The following is an 18,997-nucleotide window of genomic DNA, read 5'->3' as shown; positions in this document are numbered from 1 at the left end:
GGTGCCACCGCCACGTCCCGAGCTCCGGTCCCGAGTCCACGCGGGAGCCGCCACAGGAGCCGCCAGGCAATAAGCCTCTGGAGCGGGAGGCGATGTGTGCGTGAGTGAGGAGCGGGCAGCAGAGGCACACCCTGCTCAACATCCAGCTGGCAGGATCCTCTGCTTCCCTGGGAGGCAACGGGCACTGCTGGCTCCCGAGGCCTGACCCTGAAGCGAGCTTGGCTGTGAGGTGACTTTGCACATATAGCCCTGCAAGGACCCAGTCAGCAGTGCCTGCGGAAAGCGCAGAGAGCCGCCTGCAGTTGTCTGCTGGCGGAGGGGCTGCCTTTCAACGGGGAATGAACTGAAGGACAAGGAGCCCCCAGGGCCAGGCGGCTGTTCGACCCATCGCCCCCAGCCCCACAGCCCTGATGCCACCACAGACAGAAGCCAGGTATGGGGTTGCGACTGGGAGGGGAGCACGGTGCAAGCTCCTTGGGCCCTGCCCCGATGGGACACAGCCTAGTCAGGAGAAACGCCCAAGCCGGACTGGAGGGCAACGAGAGAGGCCAGGGCAAGAGGGACTGTGGAGCAGGGAAAGGCGGGGGCAAACCGGGACCCCCAGCTGGGCACAGACAAAAATGTCTGCTCTGAGCGGGGCTGGGGCAGGGGCAAAATGAGATGCCCTGAGCAGGACAGGGACAAAACTAAATGCCCCAAGCGGGGCATGAGCAAAGCTAGCCACCCCGGATTTGGGCAGGGGTGTAACGAGCCACCTGAGCAGGGCCGGAGTAAATCCAGGCACCCTGTGTGGAGAAGGGGCAAAATGAGCCTCCGCAAGCAAGAGAGGGGAGAAACTGAGCTGTCCCGAGAGGGACATGATGAAAACCAGGAACCCGAGCAAGGCAGCAGAGAAACTAGATGCCTCAAGCGAAATCTAAAAAGAAAAAAGGCTCCCCGAGTGGAGCAGGGGCAAAAGTAACTTCTTTGGTAGTGCTAGTTCAGAGTCAGCCCGTGGCTGTGTCTTGGGGGGAGCAGATAAAGTTCATTGGAAATGAACCTGTAAGAGACCGGGTGCTTTGCTCTACTCGAGTCTCACGGACACAGCCCTGCACCTGAGAAGAGTGGAAAAGAAGCCCTCAGCCGCCCGAACGTGCCAGCCAAAGCTGTGAACAGGCACGCTTGCAGCCCTGAGCAGATTTTGATTCATCTGGCTGGCGCGGCCCCAGGAAGAGGCAGGAGCTCTGCCGGCAGGCGAACAGCCCTTCGCTGGTAGCGCGTGGGGAAGCCCAGCGGCTGCTGGCTGCGGCAGGCGCCCGGGATGTGTTGGATGCGTGGCTCCACGGCCTCGAGGGGGCACGTCCCCGTGCGGCCCCGTGTCACAAAGGGGCAGTGATGCGACACCCGCCCGGTGATTATGAGCTCACCTGGCCAGGGCTTGCCATCCTGAAAAGCGGGCCAGGGAAAGCTAGTTGGGCCGAGCTGGCCTTCGGGATAACTTGGCTCATTCCATTGCTACTTGCGCGACTACTCTTTTCCAGCCATTTATCGTCTACCGCCCACTTCTTCTCAGCTTCCCTCCTCTTGCAAAGGTAATTACACTTTGGCTTTCAGGACAAGTCGTAGAGATACGGGACAAAAGTATCGGCTGGTCTATACCTTCCGAGCTCTAGGCTGAGCTATTACACCTTTACAGGCTGGCCGGATATGCGCTACGGGTAGAGTTCCTTTGTGCTGATACTTATTTCTCTACCATACCCTAGGATAGGTAAGTAGGGGGGTGGCAGTGTAGTCTGAGGCACTGGGCTCAGCCAAGAATGACAAGCAGTTTTCCCACCCTGACTGATGCGGTAGGAAGGCAGGCAGAAACGGAGCATGGCAAAGGCAGCCGCTAAAGTAGCGGCCGGAAGCCGGTCGGTCCTGCATACAAGGTGGGCAAGTGTGGGCTGGAGAGCCAGAGGGCTCTGCTGCTAACGCTAGCCACAGGTGAGCCGCAGGTGCTCTTCAGAGAAGGTGACACGCAATGCAGTCTTTCAAAAGGGCCTTGGTAATTGCTGTCAATTGGAGTCCTGTGACAGGGACAGCAGGGCCGTCGGCCTGCAGGCTCCGCAGCAGTTCCACGTACCACTGAAACTCTTTCGATGGCGGCTGCTGTTCTGCGGGTTGTGTTTGGGTTTGGGTTTGGGTTTGGGTTTTTTAATCATTTTGTTGAGCTGCGATTATTTCTTTGCAATCAGGGGACGGCATTGGCGCTGATCTCTTTCTGGAGCGTGTCCTGAGATCCTTTGTCATCCGAAGCTTTCCCCTGTGTTCCTGAGAGGAGCGATGGCCGCAATGGGGAACGACTCCTGTGAGTAACGGCTTCATCAGCAGGCTTGGACTTTGTGACTCCCCAAAGGCAACGGACGTGGCTGGTGCTCCATCCCTGAATGTTGATGTGCTGACAGCCTAGCGTGAATTCTGGGGCGTTTCCTGATAGCAGCCAGACTTACCCAGCTGTTTTCCATTAGACACATGAAAACGCGTTTTGTCACTCCTCTGCCACTATGTACGAGACTCTGAAAGACGACATTGCCCGTAGAAAGATCCTGACATCAGTAGGGTTACCTTCTGTGCTAGGTGCTTGCCCAAGACATGCTTTTGTGCAACAATGTCGTGTCATCTCTTTGCAAATGTCATTGCCCTGCAGTCGTCGCCGAGGGAATGGCTCCGCCACAAAGGGTCCTCTTTCCTCCGGAGAAGATTTGCCTGGACTGGCAGCACAGACAGAGAGCTGGAGCGGGACTCTACAACCTGGGCAATACGTGCTTCCTCAACTCCGTCCTGCAGTGCCTGACGTACACACCCCCTCTGGCCAACTACCTGCTCTCTCGTGAGCACAGCCAGTCATGTGAGAACTTTTATGAACAACTCCTTGTAAATCTGTGGGACACTTTGCAAGGATTCCCAGAATCTGGAATTTGATCTACCAGAAAAGCAGCCCTTCTTTGTCAACCCCCCGAGGTGGTGTTCTTTGAACACTCAAGCCTAGAAGCCGCCCCTCGTGTCTAGGTGTGTTGATCTTCAGAAAGGCACCTCTTTCTAGCCCCAGGTCTCAGTCCCTATTCCGACAAGTTAAGCTCTCTTTGCTTATTGCACAGAAAACTTTTGTCAGTTTAGCATCCCTCTGAAGAAAGTTTTCTAGGCACTAAAATAATGTCTGGGGCTTGTTGGGACATTGGCACCTTGGGAGAGGAGGAGTGGAGACTGTTCTTAGAACTTCAAGATCTCCATTACGTTTCCCATCGCTGTGGATATTTTGCTAACCCGAGGAGCTTGCTCCCCTCCCTCCTCCCGCTTCAGGTCGTCAGCAAGGCTTCTGCATGATGTGCGTAATGGAAGCGCACGTTAACGAGGTCCTGCGTTCCTCAGTCTGTGCCATCCGGCCTAGCGGTGTCATCAGTGTCCTCACACGTAAGTCATTTCAGGTGCCCCTACAGGTTTTCTTGCCTTCTTGTAGGAGAGATCTACTAACTTCTTCTTTTGTAGGAATAGGAGAACATTTCCAGCTTGGCATGCAGGAAGACGCCCACGAGTTCTTACGCTATACTGTCGATGCCATGCAGAGAGCCTGTCTGAGTGGAAGCAGCGAGTAAGCACAAGCCGATTACCTTTTCAGTGTTCCCGAGCCCTTTGCACTCCTTGAGGTACTCCCATCGAGGAGAACCTACGCCCAGGGCTTTCAGACAAAGCAAAACTCTTGGAGGAGATAACTCTCTGCCTTACCATTTCTTTCTAGCTTGGACGTCTCTTCTCAAGCAACTACCATCGTCCATCAAATATTTGGGGGCTTTCTGAGATCCAGAGGTACTTTCCCACAACTGTTGCTCTCCCTGGAATTGTCTGTGCCCTCCCGTCTGCCCGTGATAAACGGCTGATGGTGTGACTGGCGTAGTAGGCCTGAAGGTCGGAAACGGGCAGAGTCAGTCAACTTCCCCTGTCGCTGAGCATTTTGATTTGCCTTCCAGTCACGTGCTTGAGCTGCAGAGCAGTGTCCGATTCCTACGAGGCCTTCCTGGATGTCCCTTTGGATATAAAAGTAAGAGGGTTTGTAATTGTGCTTCAAACGTCCCAAGACCCCTGTAGCTTTCCAGAATCGAGGCATTTGGCTTAAAAACGTAGAGTGCAAACATAAGAGAGCTTGGTGGCGGGTGGGCAGTGGAATGGAATGGCCTGTGTCCTTCTGGGGAGGCCGTGGCAGCGGTCTGCATGTAGGTGCTGGCTTTAAGCTGGACAAGTACAAATTATCCTCTCTGCACCCTTGACGTACTCTCATCCGTCTTCCTTTTGCCCTCCTCAACACCCGTCTGGCTCCCAGGCTGATGGGTTGTGGTGTCTTCATTATTGATGACCCTGCACAGCATTGGTAGCTGAACTGTGCGGTGCCACAGAGAGGTAGCTCCTGATAGCGCCGGGAATCCCTGGGAATTGAGGGAAGTGTTCAGCATAATACCCTCTTTGTGCCTCCTTCTGGACACTGCTTGCGGGTTTCAGGGTGGGTCTCCTCAGCCTCAGCTACCTGGGTCTTCCTGTCAACTCCTAGTAAGTGTCTGGGCGAGGGTGATGCCCTGAGCTCAGGGCTATCCTTTCTCGCTCCTCCAGGCGGCCTCATCTGTCACCGCAGCTCTGGAGGACTTTGTGAGACCCGAGCAGCTGGATGGCGAAAACTGCTTTAAATGTAGCAAGTAAGAGGATTACTAACGACATACTAATACTAGGTGCTGCGTGAAGGTGCCGCATGTCATGCGGCATAAGTCATCTTTTCACGTAGGTTAGATGCACAATAATGAGATGCAGCTTTTGTTTAATACGGCCTTCTGGTACTGAATAGCCTTAAAATAGCATAAGGATGTGTGAGAAGGGAAAGCTTGTCTGGCCTTCTTGGGGCAAGAGAGGTGCATTTCAGCACTCATCTCTGTGCTTGGTTACAAGGTGTGACAAGATGGTTGCTGCCTCCAAGAGCTTTACGGTCCATCACGCGCCCAAGGTTCTGACGGTGTGTCTGAAAAGGTTTCAAGATTTCACTGGCAGGAAGATCAGCAAGGTGTGTACGCAACTGGAGCGCAACTTTCTCTTCCCGGAGCAGGAGATTTCCAAAGCAGTACGCTCTTTCACCGGTTGTTCGTGTTGGGATTTTTGTGTTCCCTTCTGGGGAGACGAGAGTTCCCGCGGGAAGACAAGCACATGCTCTGCTCCGACAGAGCTGTTTGGACCGCGAACAGTTTCCTGCCCCCCAAACCATGGATGTTGCTTTAAGGGAAAACAAGTGTTCATGAGCCAAAAAGATGTATTTACACACCGCTAGCCTTCAGTCTTGGAAGGCTATTTCAGGAACATTTCTGAGCCCTCTGGGTCTCTCCGTAGGTTGTGGAGTATCCTGAATACTTGGATCTTCGGCCATACATGTCTCGGACAGCTGGAGAACCGCTCCTCTACGCCTTATATGCTGTCCTGGTACACAGCGGTGACAGCTGCCATGCAGGACACTATTTCTGCTACACAAAGGTAAAGAGCAACTTCCTTCCTAGCAGGGGAAATATGTGTGCTGGGGAAGAGAAACTTTCACGGCAGTGTTACTGGCAGCCACGGCTTTGGGGGAGAAGGTCTCTTCAGGGGCTGGATTGGATTTGTTTTGGTGTACTCTTGGTCCTGTAGTTTTCTGCCTGTGTTTTTGTGGAGAAACCATGCAGTTCACCTCCAGGTATCGATGCCTTTCTTTGCAGGCCAGCAACGGACTGTGGTACAAGATGAACGACATGGCTGTGGATGGTTGTGGCATCGACAGAGTTCTCGGGCAGCAAGCCTATTTACTCTTTTACGTCAGGTCATAACAAGTATTAAAAAAACCGTTCAGAATATGTTTCCTTTTCCTGGCTTTGCTTGTTTCTTCTCATCCTCTGGAGTGTTTCTCTTTCTGTCATAGGAGACAGTTAGTACCTGCATCATTCAGTGCTGTCCAACGTGAACTACCCCACGTCAGTCCTTATCTTCCCTTGCTGGGCTTTAGGCTGCTGCCCCGGGGGTAAACGGCTACTTGTCTGCTATCTGAAGCTGGCTAATGTTGAGAAGAGTACTTCAAGCAAGGGGCCCTACAGCAAAGATGGGGAGGGACTCTTTATCAGGGAGTGTAGTGATAGGACGAGGGGTAACGGTTTTAAACTGAAAGAGGGAAGATTTAGATTAGAAATTAGGAAGAAATTCCTTACTGTGAGGGTGGTGAGACACTGGAAGGGCTTGTCCAGAGAAGTTGTGGATGGCCCGTCCCTGGAAGTGTTCAAGGCCAGGTTGGATGAGGCTTTGAGCGACCTGGTCTAGTGGAAGATATCCCTCCCCATGGCAGCGGGGATGGAACTAGATGATCTCTAAGGTCCCTTCCAACCCAAAATATTCTCTGATTCTCTGACTCTATGAAATGGAAGCCGTAGCGGGTATAAAGACCCTCGAGGACTTGCTCTGGCAGGGGCAGACGTGGTGGGAAGACCCCAATCGAATTTCCTATTTGTAGTCTTGGTTACGTCTTCTCTCTGTCGTAGAAACCGCTCCAAGAAAATGACTGAGCCCCAGAGGAGGCTGCAAGAAGAGCCCTAAACAGAGATCCTTTTTTTTTTTTTTCCCCTCCAGATGCCCTGAGTTGAAAATTGGAGAAAGGGCTTCTTCCTCACCGGCACCATCATATGCCCGTTTCTTCCTCAGTCTGTGGGGGGCCAAGAGCAAGCAGGCGGCTTCTGTGGGACCACAGGGTCTGCCTCACAGGACTAAGGTAATTCTGGGGAGGCGGGTCAGGGCACCAGATGGACAGTGGATTTCTTTGTGGGATCTGGGCATTGCTCTCTTTTCCCGGTCACACAGCCGCAACGCTGCTCCCTCTCAAAGCATGCCACCTAGATCCATCCCATTTGTGCACCTTTGGCCCCTTCTGCCTTTGCAGCCCTCCAGGAGAGCCTTTGGGCGGCCCTTAGCTGTCCCCTCACAGAGCTTCTGGGGTTTCCTCACTGTTCTGGTCCTTTCAGGAGGAAAGGGCAGGACCTTGGCACAGCTCTCTTTGCAGGGCATGGCGGTGGGCATGGAGGACTCTCCAGAGGACAGCAGCTCCTCCGCAACAGCCAGCACGAGCCAGCTAACCTCGGCAGGTGCACGGCAGGCATCTGCAGGCTGGCCGTGCTCCATCTGGACAGGCAGGCTCAACATCGCCTCCTGCGTGGGCTTCTGCTTGCATCGCTTCTTCTGCGGCTGTAGAAGGCTGGTGTCCGGAAGGAAAGATGCGTGCCCGGTCTGCTGTCAGCCAGTTGACCGTGTGCCGCACAGCGTGCAAGAAGACGACGACACCACCAAAGAGGAGCAGGGATTCAGCCCTTCCTCCCGCCGCCAGAGGAAGGGTGCCCGGGAGAGGGTCCGGAGCAGATCCCCGCAGTGGGGAAAAGATCTCCGCAGCTGGTTTGTGGACACCACGGACTATGACCCCTCAGCAGGGAGAAGGAGGAGGAGAACTAGCCTGGCAAGTCGTGACTGCGCTCCCAGGGTGAACGCAGCTCCAGGGCGCTCCAGCGGCATCTCCCAGTCGGCTCCCACATGCAATGCTGCTTGGGAGCAAACCCTGCCGATGCAGAGAGAACAGAGCAGATCCCTGCGGCGTGCCTATGATCTCCGCAGCCGGTTTGTGGAGATCACGGACTACAGCTGCTCAGCAAGGTGCAGGGGGAGGAGGAGGAGAGCAAGGTCTCCCCGTCGTGACCGAGCCCCAAGGGGTGATGCAGCTGCAGGGCCCTCCACCACCAGCTCCAAGTGGGCTCCCGCAGCCAGGGCTGCTCGGGAGCAAACTCAGCTGAGGCAGAGAGAGCGGAGCAGATCGCCACGGCGGGGCTGCGATCGCCACAGTCAGTTTGCGGACATCAGACTGTGACCCCTCAGCAGGGAGGAGGAGGAGGAGGAGGAGGAGGAGGAGGGTTTCAGCGCCCCAGAGATGCACGTTGGACAAACACTCGGGGCGCTGTGGTGGTGACGGGGGCACATTGCGACCCTGGATGAAGGAGGAGCACAGCATCTGACTTCTGCAATGCCAGCGAGAGGAGAGGAGAGGAGGAGAATCCAGGAAGCAGTGCCCCCAGCAGGGATCAAGCTGCACAAAGGGCACCAGCGGCCCACCCTGTCCCTCCTCCCAGTGCTGCCTCTGGCCAGGAAGTGCTCAGAGAGACCTTCTAGACACTCAGACAGCTCCACCGGCTGGCCCACCTGCCCACAGGTGCCTCAAGGAAGAACTTTAATCCATGTTCAGCTTTTGGGATGGCCCTGCAAAAATAATACTCATTTGGAACCAACAGGCAGAACAGCCAAAGCCAGAAGTAAAAACAGCTGTTGGCCTTGCATATGTAATTTACGGGGTGTTTCCTTCTCTGTAGGTTTTGGGGCAATAGGTGGACAGAGCCAGTGTGGGAGGTTTATGTCTTGGGATTTTGAAAGCAGTGTGCTTGCATATGCCCATCTTGCAACCTCTTTTTAAATACGGAGTTCTGGTCACTGGAACGGGAGTGGGCTGGATGAGCCGACAGTGAGCGGGACTGAAACGGGCTGAGCGGCCGGGCCCCGAGGGTGCTGCTCAGTGGCAGCCAGTCTAGTCAGAGACCAGTAACTAGCGCTGTCACCCAGGGGTCAGTACGGGTTCCAGTCGTGTTTTAGTAGCCCCCCCCAAATCTAAGAAAGAGCTGCGAGGATTTTGGGGGATGGCTGGATGGTGCAGACTCCGGTTACCAAATTTTAGTCTGATTGCCAGGCTGGTATGTGAATCTATGAAGGGACCCGGAGAAATTTTAGAATGGACACCAGAGTGCCGAAAAGGATTTGACTCCATCAAAACTGAATTGATGAGGGCTCCTGCTTTGGGTTTGCTGGATTTAACCAAACCTCTAAAGATAGAAGAGTAAATAAATACAGTAGGCAAATAAGTACTGTAAGTACAGTACTTACTTTCAGTAAGTACCTACTTACAGTAAGTAAGTAAATACAGACTCCAAATACGCATTTGGAGTGGTCCACACGCATGGGGCTATTTGGAAACAACGTGGGTTGCTATCTTCTCAAGGAACCCCTATTGAATATGGACCGGAAATTTTAGAATTGTTGCAAGTTGTTCTGGGACCGAGAGAAGTTGCAATCATGTGTGGCAAAGCTCATCAGAAAGGACAAATGGGAATCATTAAAGGAAATGGAAAAGCAGAGGAAATAGCCAAAAGAGTTGCGGAAAGGGCATCGCTAATTGAAGCATTGGTCCCATCAAGAAAAGTTCAGTGGGAACCTCCAAACTATTCTAAGGAGGAGGATCAGCTTGCCAAGTATTTAGAGTGTACCAAGTCAAGGAAGGATGGTGGATAACCAAAGATGGGCAAGTATTGGTTACTACCCCAGTGGTAGGAGAAATACTGAAGAAGACCCATAGTGAATCCCATATGGGAGCGGATGCTCTGGTCACAAGTATCAAAAGATACGCTGTAGGACCGAAGATGCAAACTTTTGCAAACTTTGTTGTGAAGCAGTGCCCGATAACTATGTTGTTGTAAGAATAACCCCAAACTACAGAAAAGATCTCCTCCTGGAGAGGTCAGGAAGGGCCACATGCCTGGGGAATACTGGCAAATTGTTTTTTCTGAACTGCCAAAAAGCAATCAGTATAGCTAGCTGTTGGTGTTACCAGACACCCTTTCAGGATGGCCTGAAGCTTTCCCGTGTTGTACCAATAAGGCTAGAGAAGTAGTAAGGATATTGTTAAAGGAGATAATTCCTAGATTTGGGGTACCTGAAGGAATGTCCGCTGAAAATGGGCCACACTTTACAGCTCAAATAGCTCAGGAAGGTGCAAAGTTTTTACAAATGACATGGGACCTACATGCTCCTTGGAGACCACAATCAAGTGGCAAGGTCCAATGAATGAATAAGACTCTGAAAAGACAGTTTTCAAAACTTTGTCAGGAAACTCAAACGACGTGGACAGATGTGCTACCAATAGCATTGCTAAGAATTCGAGTCACTCCCCGAGCTAGCGAAGGAGTTAGTCCTTTTGAGGTTCTGTATGGGAAACAGTATCCCATAAATAGTTTAACTGGGAAAGGTGATCAAACGCGTATTACGGGAAACCAATTGTTATCCCGTTACCTGTTATCTTTGGAACAGGCTTTGTCTTCCCTTCACGGGTATTTAACTGAAAGGGCGCCAATACCCTTAGACACTCCAGCTTGTTGCCTTATGCTCAGAGACAAAGTCCATATCCAAACGTGGAAGGATGAACCTTTAAAGGAACGATAGAAGGGACTTTACCTGGTTTTGCTAATTACCCACACGGCTATCAAAGAAAGAGGCATTGACTCCTGGGTTCATCGTACCTGGGTTAAAAAAGCCAAAAAGCGCCGACGGAACAATGGAGCTCTGAGAAGACAGGAGAAACTAAGATAAGAATTTTCAAGAACACATAAACTGTTTTTGCGTCCCAAAGGGATTTTGAACTTGATTGTAAAAAAAAAAAAAAATATATATATATATTCACGTAGAGCCTTCGATCCTTTGCCAAGTGGAAAGCAGAATGTGTGTGGTGAAAGTTTTCATCATGTACTCCTACATTAATTGCAGTAACACAAATCTTATTCTGAAGTTGGTCCGAGACTTTGGTAAACTTCAAAACTGGACTTCAGTGACTGCGTGTTTACCTACTCCTAAGTCCGCAGAGAATCCCATTTCATGGGGGGGGTACTAACGACAAACCTAACTAAAACAGGGGAAGACATGTGGAGAAGGGAACTTAACGGGTCCACCACATGGTACAATAAGGAAGGAAAATAATGCCCTCAAATGGACTCCGAAAGGTGGTACGGTGGAAAACTGTAATATCAGCAAAGCTGAAACTCCGTGGGCTAAAGAAGTAATATATAGACCGTCAGGAGATCAGTGTAGTAATAGGCCGTGGGGCTGTCAGATACCCCAGCTTTGGGAAGTGCCGGGAATATAACCAACCGACAGATTGGTGTTTTGTTTGGGAAGGAAATGAAGGTATTCCTGATGAACCCTTGCAAGTGCAGTTAACTTATCCCAATCTCGATAGGTCAAGAACTGCCTCTGGAAAAACAAAGTCAAACTGGAATTGTACTAGAATCTTTAACTGTAATAGCTCAGAACCACAAGTGCAGCGAGTGTATCCGGTTGCTATGGCCCTAAGGTTAGGATGCATATGCAGGAATTATGTAACTCCATTAAATGATACCTGGTCGCATCTGACTAATAATGACCCTTGGAGCGGCCTAGATCGTACCCAGATGACAGTCCCGGCCTTAGGATATACGGTATGGATAAGCAGTGATGGGGAGTGGGTAACTCATCTCCCCCTTTCAGATGAGAATAAATACTGGACCGTAGGACTGCTAACTTTGTCCCTTATGGAGAAAATCTCCATTAAGCTGAGGAATTTGGGGGAGAATCAAAAGATCAGTCGAGGACAATTGGCAACACCCAAGTACTGGAACCAAGGTAGCGTGGATATTTGGACCTGTATTGACTCCTCAGGTTTCAGAATAGATTAGCCATTCAGAATTTAACCTTGCAGATGGAAGCATTAGCGAATGCAACTCGGACTGGTCTGTCAGATTTAAACCTCCAGTTACAAGCCACCTCTAAAATGACACTGCAGAACCGTTTGCCTCTGGATTTATTATTATTGCACGAACATGGAGTGTGGTGGATACCTGAATCTTTTAAACGGTAGGTGTGGTGTCCACATTCCAAATGTAACTAAAGATTTGGACCATCAACTAGATGATATCAAAGGAGTAGCCAAAGCAAGCAGGGAACTAAGAGCAGGGTTAGAAGGAGGCTGGTTAAACAAAATCCTGAACGGACTGGGATACTCATTAACCGGATGGTTAGAGAGCTCATTTCACACTCTTAACTGTTGTAATAAGAACACTGCTCATTATTTGTATTGCTGTGAATTGTTTAAAGAGAATGCTGTTACAATTAACTAGAGGACAGTCCATTATGTTAGCACGGGTACATAGGGAGACTTAGGAAGCTCTTAGAAAGCCTCGTAGTCTCAAAGTGGGGAACTGATGTCTCAAGCAACATAATGTCGCGGTCAGCTAGTAGCGAATGATATTTACCCAAGGACAAAATGTTAGATAAAGCAGAAAGTTATCACTCACAAAGAAATACCTGGGCAGCAGAGCATGGAATTGGACGCAAACTGAAAGAGTATATGAACTTTAAATGAACTACGCTCATTTGCATGGAAAAAAACACACCTCTGTGCCAAAATATTCTTGCCTCCACGTGAAGACCCTTATGCAACATTGTGTCTTTCAGTCAAGGAGAAGAGACTAAGAACCCACGATGGTACGATAAGCAAATAGAAAGGAGTGATATGTAGCAACATAAGTATACATATGTTAAACTATTACTGTAAGGGTGTGCTAGCTTTGTGGAATTGCCACCTAGCACCCATCTCTGCACAGAAATGAAATAAACTGGATATCTCGACTCGGTGGATTGGATTCTCGACTGCTCGACTCAATTGGTTTATCGCACACCGGGTAACAAACTCCCTTTGTGAGACAACGCTACTGCGTCAGAGCTTCACAAGGGACAAGTTCGGTCCCCTCGGCCAATAGGAAAGTTGGGTGTGAAGGTGTATGCTGCTTCACTCCTCCTCCCATGTCTTTAATACACAAATTTAGCTCCCGTCCCCATGCCCCGGCTCCACCTGAACTTTACCAGAGGTTTATCACAGCAATTCAATACCTTGTTACCCAAGCGCTTGTGTGCAGGAAGTTTTATTCTCCAGACTACTCTGTTGTATGGGGCAAGGTTCTCATCCTCCCTTCCCACTTCTTTACGGGGGACAGAGCCAGAGCGTGAACTAACACAGGTCCTGTTCCGCTTGTCTCCCCCACATTTTTTGACCCCCTAAGTGTTGCTTTGGTCTTCTGTGTGGGACTGGTTTTGTAATGGAGGGGTGTTTTATGCATTACTGAAAGTTGTTGACAGACACCAAAGGGAATACGTCGCCTAGCTTCCACTTGCTAAGGCTCTTCCTGTCTTAAACGGAGAGCAAGAGGCTCCTCTGGAGGATGAGTCAGAACGACAACCCAATTTCGGCTTCCTCGTTACCCCACTACTCTCAGTCGCTGTCTGGAGGATCTCGCCTCTCTCTCCCTTGACTAGCACAAGCACAAGCACCGTTCTGACTTGGGCAGCTGAACCAGTGAGGTGTAAGGGCTCACTGCCCAGTCAGAAATCGTTGCTAACGGGAGAGTCACAACATCATTCTGGAACAACCGGGCAACGCAAGGGACCGGAGGCAAAGCAGCAGGATGAAATATAAAAGTCTAAAATGAGCAGTACACATGGAAAGACAGAGGTGGAGCGTATTCACATGCACACCATCAGGCTCTCAATAGGTAGCACTTAGGCTCCTACCTCATCACAACACTGAATGGCCCTTTGCCCGCCTAAAGTCTACATGTCTTTCTTGACGTATGCTTTCTGAAGCAGGGGCTTGTCTCGTCCAAATTAGCTACTAACAATAATCTGGTGTGTGCATATGGCACCCTATTTCTGGAGCGCAAAATTTGTGTAGTGGACATTCCCAGGATGGTCAAAGGTATTTTGTCTGCCAGTCGTCAGGTTCATGCTCCACCATACTTAGTAAGAGAGAGACCTGTGACGTGGGGATAGCAGTGAGGTTTTCCCGGAATCTCCGTTGTTCCAAGTGTCACCTTACTTGGTTGACGCTGTTCTGAGGATTGCAGCCTAGCATCTTTACTAGTGAAAGGCTTCAGCTCAAGTTAGAAAAGCAAAAGCCCAGCAAGAAGTTAATCTGGCCAGTGTTGTAAAAGATCATAAGAAATGCTTTTATAAGTACATCAGCAATAAAAGGAGAGCCAAGGAGGATCTCCAGCCTTTGCTGGATGTGGGGGGGAACATTGTCACCGAGGACAAGGAAAGGGCTGAGGTACTTAACGCCGCCTTTGCCTCTGTGTTTAACAGCCAGACCAGTCATCCCCAGGGTACTCAGGCCCCTGAGCTAGAAGATAGGGACGGGGACCAGAATGGAGCCCTCATAGTCCAGGAGGAAGCAGTTAACGACCTGCTACGCCACCTGGACGCTCACAAGTCTATGGGGCCAGGTGGGATCCACCCGAGAGTACTGAGGGAGCTGGCAGAGGAGCTCACCAAGCCACTTTCCATCATCTGTCAGCAGTCCTGGTTAACAGGGGAGGTCCCTGAGGACTGGAGGCTTGCCAACGTGACACCCACCTACAAGAAGGGCCGGAAGGAGGACCTGGAGAACTACAGGCCTGTCCGCCTGACCTCGGTGCCGGGAAAGATTATGGAGAGGTTCATCTTGAGTGAACTCAACAGGCAAGTGCCGGTCAACCAGGGGATCAGGCCCAGTCAGCATGGGTTCATGAAAGGCAGGTCCTGCTTGACCAAGCTGATCTCCTTTTATGATCTGGTGAGCCGCCTGGTAGATGATGGAAAGGCTGTGGATGTCATTTACCTGGACTTTAGCAAAGCCTTTGACACAGTCTCCCATAATATTCTCCTTGGGAAGCTGGCAGCTCATGGCTTGGACGGGTGTAGTCTTGGCTGGGTAAAAAAACTGGCTGGGCGGCCGAGCCCAGAGAGTAGTGGTGAATGGAGTTAAGTCCAGTTGGCGGCCGGTCACGAGCGGTGTTCCCCAGGGCTCTGTTTTGGGGCCAGCCTTGTTTAATATCTTTATCGATGATCTGGATGAGGGGATTGAGTGCAGCCTCAGTAAGTTTGCAGGTGGCACCAAGTTGGGTGGGAGTGTCGATCTGCTGGAGGGTAGGATGGCCCTGCAGAGGGACCTGGACAGGCTGGACCGATGGGCCGAGGCCAGCTGTATGAGGTTTAACAAGGCCAAGTGCCGGGTCCTGCACTTGGGTCACAACAACCCCATGCAACGCTACAGGCTCGGGGAAGAGTGGCTGGAAAGCTGCCTGGCTGAAAAGGACCTGGGGGTGTTGGTCGACAGCCGGCTGAACATGAGCCAGCAGTGTGCCCAGGTGCCCAAGAAGGCCAAGAGCATCCTGGCTTGTATCAGGAATAGTGTGGCCAGCAGGAGCAGGGAGGTGATTGTCCCCCTGTACTCGGCGCTGGTGAGGCCGCGCCTGGAACACTGTGTCCAGTTTTGGGCCCCTCAATACAGGAAAGACACTGAGGTGCTGGAGCGCATTCAGAGAAGGGCAACAAAGCTGGTGAAGGGTCTGGAGCACAGGCCTTATGAGGAGCGGCTGAGGGAACTGGGATTGTTTAGCCTAGAGAAGAGGAGGCTGAGGGGAGACCTTATCGCTCTCTACAGCTACCTGAAAGGAGGTTGTAGTGAGGTGGGTGTTGGTCTCTTCTCCCACGTAGTTAGCGATAGGACGAGAGGAAATGGGCTCAAGCTGCGCCAGGGGAGGTTTAGGTTGGATATTAGGAGAAATTTATTCACGGAGAGGGTAGTCAAGCATTGGAACAGGCTGCCCAGAGAGGTGGTGGAGTCACCATCACTGGAAGCGTTCAAAAAACGGGTAGATGTGGCACTTTGGGACATGGTTTAGTCTAGTCTACCCTTGATTGGTTTAGTGTGGACTTGGTAGTGTAAGTTAATGGTTGGACTGGATGATCTTAAAGGTCTTTCCCAACCTAAACGATTCTATGATTCTAAGTGCTTAATTTTCATCAAATTCCTCCCTGGCCCCACTAAAAAGTGTCCGATTGGACTTGTTTCAGAAGGGATGTGTCTGTGTCCAAGTATTTCAAGAGAAATCCAAAACTGTATTACAGTTGGTAACACTGCGTATAAAATATTGCTCTCTTGGCCTTGAACAGACAGACTCCCAAGTAGGAATAAGGCATTTTCTGTAAGGTGTTCCAAGGAGCAAGATGCTGTCACGGCCGTCTTTGTGGACTCCTGGGGACTCTGTTACGTCAGCTTGTCAGTTCTCTTCCTTAATTGTAACGCTTAACGAACCCTCCTGAATCTCTGTTGCAAACACAAGCAATTCAGAACCCGGGCATCACAGGGATGCCAAAGGTCTCTGAGTCGCCCCTGTAAGCATCGGTGCCTATCACCCTCTTGAGCGTTGCCAATGCTCCCCGCACGCTGGCCAATTAATCCTCCTCCCTTGTGGCTTGCTAAGAACTCCCTTCTTCCCAGAAGCTGCAGAGCAGTGCAGGGCATCGTCTGGCTTCACTAGACCTCTTCTGCTCTAGGTTGCACAGGGAAACAGTACACTTGCTTTGCTGGAGGGGAAAAAAGGAGGCCAGTGAGGTTTAAATGGCCAGAGGTGGTGTTGAAAGGTCGGGTGGAGCCAGACAAACCCCACTCTTTCATCTGTTGGCTGGTGTTGCCCTCCTCTGATCTATGCACAGATCTCAAGGTTTGGACACGGGGAAAGCGTGGTTTGGTGGGCACAGTGGCATCTCCGTGGGCACACCGAGACTGCACGACTCTCGGCCGGGTTAAGCAAGCCCTTCCGGACTTCTCTTACATGCCAGGAAGACGGACGCTCCCCCGGCAGTGCAGAAACGAGACGTTACAAGCTTCTGGAAGATTGCATCGGGTTGAAGATTAGGTCACTTGCACCTGCAAATGCAGCGTGGGTGCGGCAGAGCGGGTGGCTCAGCTGAGATGGGGTATTTTTTACAGCTTTGCCACAATAAAACTCTCACACGCATTTAACGCTCCTAACAGGCTTTACTGAACTTGTGACTGGAAAGGGAATTTACAACAAAGCAATTAAATAAACACTAAGTTAAAGCACAGTACTATTGTACGTAATGTTCCAAAGGGCTTGAATCACTATCAGGTTCCGACACATTAAGACTTTAAAACAACATTAATATTCAAAGTGTACCCACGCCTATACTTATCATCGTAACACGTTTCAACACTCCCAACAATGTACATTTGTGGTTACGGTCCCCGCATACGCTCAAGACCCATGAAATGCTGCAGCGCACTTGTACGGTTGAGAAGAGCACTGCATGAGACAGGCACGAACCATGTGCTGGAAGCTGCCTGCGGAATATGGGGTTTACCTCTAAATCAAACTGACTCTCTGGACAACAAATGGAAAGCGCTAGCACGCCTTCTGGAGCACACGTGTCATACCCGAGGGGGGAACGAGTCTCCGTGTCACTCAATTAACACTGTAGTTTCACAGATGCTGTAGGTTAGTGCTGCCTAAAGAAGTACCCCACCTTTCTCTGGCCGTTTGTTCCCATGCACATCTCCGGCTACCCTTGAGCCAGTGCAAAGCACTTGTACATTTGCGCAGTGGACCAGCCAGGGAAACTGATTGAGCTTCACGCCAATTCAGCCAGCACACACAAAAGAGCGCTAGCTCTGATTCTCCTTGATTTCCCTGGTCACGTTCGCTGGGCAGCTGTGCTGGCACCAGAAAGACACCAGCACAGGGGAGGGACGCGCTGCCTGGGAGCAGGAGGACAATTTCTGTAGGCAGCAGTACTGCAAAAAACACCAGTTTAGCTGCTTGCTAACTGGAGTCACCGACCTCGCCACACAGCCAGCAGCCTCGTGCTCGCTCCAGACGCTTATTGTCTGGCGGCTCCTGTGGCGGCTCCCGCGTGGACTCGGGACCGGAGCTCGGGACGTGGCGGTGGCACCATGGCTGGTGGCAAAGCAGGAAAGCACAGTGGGAAGGCCAAGGCAAAGGCAGTGTCGCGCTCACAGAGAGCTGGGCTGCACTTCCCTGTGGGCAGGATCCACAGACACTTGAACACTCGCACCGCCAGCCTACGGGCAAGTGGGTGCCACCGCTGCCGTCTACAGCGCTGCCATCCTTGAGGACCTCACCGCCCAAGTGCTGGAGCTGGCAGGCAACACGTCAGAGGATCTCAAAGTCAAGCGGATCGCTCCTCGTCACTTGCAGCTGGCAATCCGCAGCAATGAAGAGTTGGATTCCCTGATCAAAGCCACCATCGCCGGTGGAGGTGCCATCCCCCACATCCACAAGTCTCCCATTGGAATGAAGGGACAATAAAAAACGGCATGGAGAGGGGAAAAAAAAGCAGCCCCCTCCCTGCCATCATCATCGTACGCTACCTAGCACAGAAGAAATCTTGGGGATATGTGGAATTTTTTTTTTTTAAGGAATAGTTCAAAGGAAGAGCATAGACAATTGACTGTAGAGAGGAGGAAACATCGGTAGGGGCTTTAGATTCAAAGTTTGGCACAAAGTTGTACCTCGTTGGGCAGCACCCCTTGGTGTGGTGGTCGAGGGGCTCAGCTGCTCCCCTGGGTTTTATACAAATATGGAACTGACCTCCTCCCAGCGCTGCCATGCTACCTGCACTCTGGAAAGGGCAGGGGAGATACCCTATGAATATCTGGGGGCAGCAGGGCAGTGCAGGATGGGGAGAAAGAGCCCAAGCAGCAGGTGAAGCTCCACCATGTTTCAAGGGAGGACAGATGGATGGCGATTGATTGATTGATTGCTGGCTGGGAGGCACGCGCAGGCCGGCTGCGCTAAGGCGTTGGCTTCCCGCCCGCAGCATACTTGACCACGTATGGGCCGAGGAGCTGGGCCCATGTCAATAGAGTCTTGGGTGGGGCCAGACCCTCTCAGCACAACGGGCTCCCTTCTTTGAGCTGCCTGCTGGGCGATGGATGAAGATGGGCTACTGTGGGGACTGGGGTGGTGTAGCAATTTTGCTCTCTTGGTTTGCATCCTGTCACCTTGGGACATGCAGCAGGGGACAGAGAGCCGGTCACTCAGTGAGCAGAGCTTAACAGTGACACCAGTTTAACTGGCAGAAGGGGTTATTCAAAGTCTCTTAACAACCTAATTTGACTTGGGTGCCCCCCTGTTTCTCCTTAAAGCCCTTGCAACTATTATGATCATTTCTTATTCCAGAAACACCTCAAAGCACGAGCTGAGCTGAGGGCCGAGGCGTGCTCGGGCCCGCAGTCGCT

General features: G+C 51.5%; 1 protein-coding gene and 1 pseudogene across 1 annotated transcript; both read left to right on the top strand.

Annotated features, from left to right (window-relative positions):
- Positions 1-2,313: 2,313 nt before the first annotated feature.
- LOC142593197 (ubiquitin carboxyl-terminal hydrolase 17-like protein 6) lies at positions 2,314-8,017 on the top strand. Its single transcript, XM_075706867.1, has 13 exons — positions 2,314-2,329; positions 2,669-2,869; positions 3,322-3,432; positions 3,508-3,610; positions 3,758-3,825; positions 3,987-4,057; positions 4,621-4,703; positions 4,951-5,062; positions 5,383-5,523; positions 5,742-5,842; positions 6,640-6,778; positions 7,067-7,707; positions 7,930-8,017. Exons 1-13 carry the CDS (start codon positions 2,314-2,316, stop codon positions 8,015-8,017), a joined length of 1,875 nt encoding a protein of 624 aa, XP_075562982.1.
- A 9,672-nt stretch (positions 8,018-17,689) lies between these two features.
- On the top strand, positions 17,690-18,065 carry LOC142593307 (histone H2A.V pseudogene; annotated as a pseudogene).
- Positions 18,066-18,997: the final 932 nt, after the last annotated feature.

This window comes from Pelecanus crispus, chromosome 3 (assembly GCF_030463565.1).
Source record: "Pelecanus crispus isolate bPelCri1 chromosome 3, bPelCri1.pri, whole genome shotgun sequence".
Taxonomy (NCBI): domain Eukaryota; kingdom Metazoa; phylum Chordata; class Aves; order Pelecaniformes; family Pelecanidae; genus Pelecanus; species Pelecanus crispus.
Note: the sequence above shows the minus strand (reverse complement) of the source record. Positions and strands in the feature narration are given on the sequence as shown.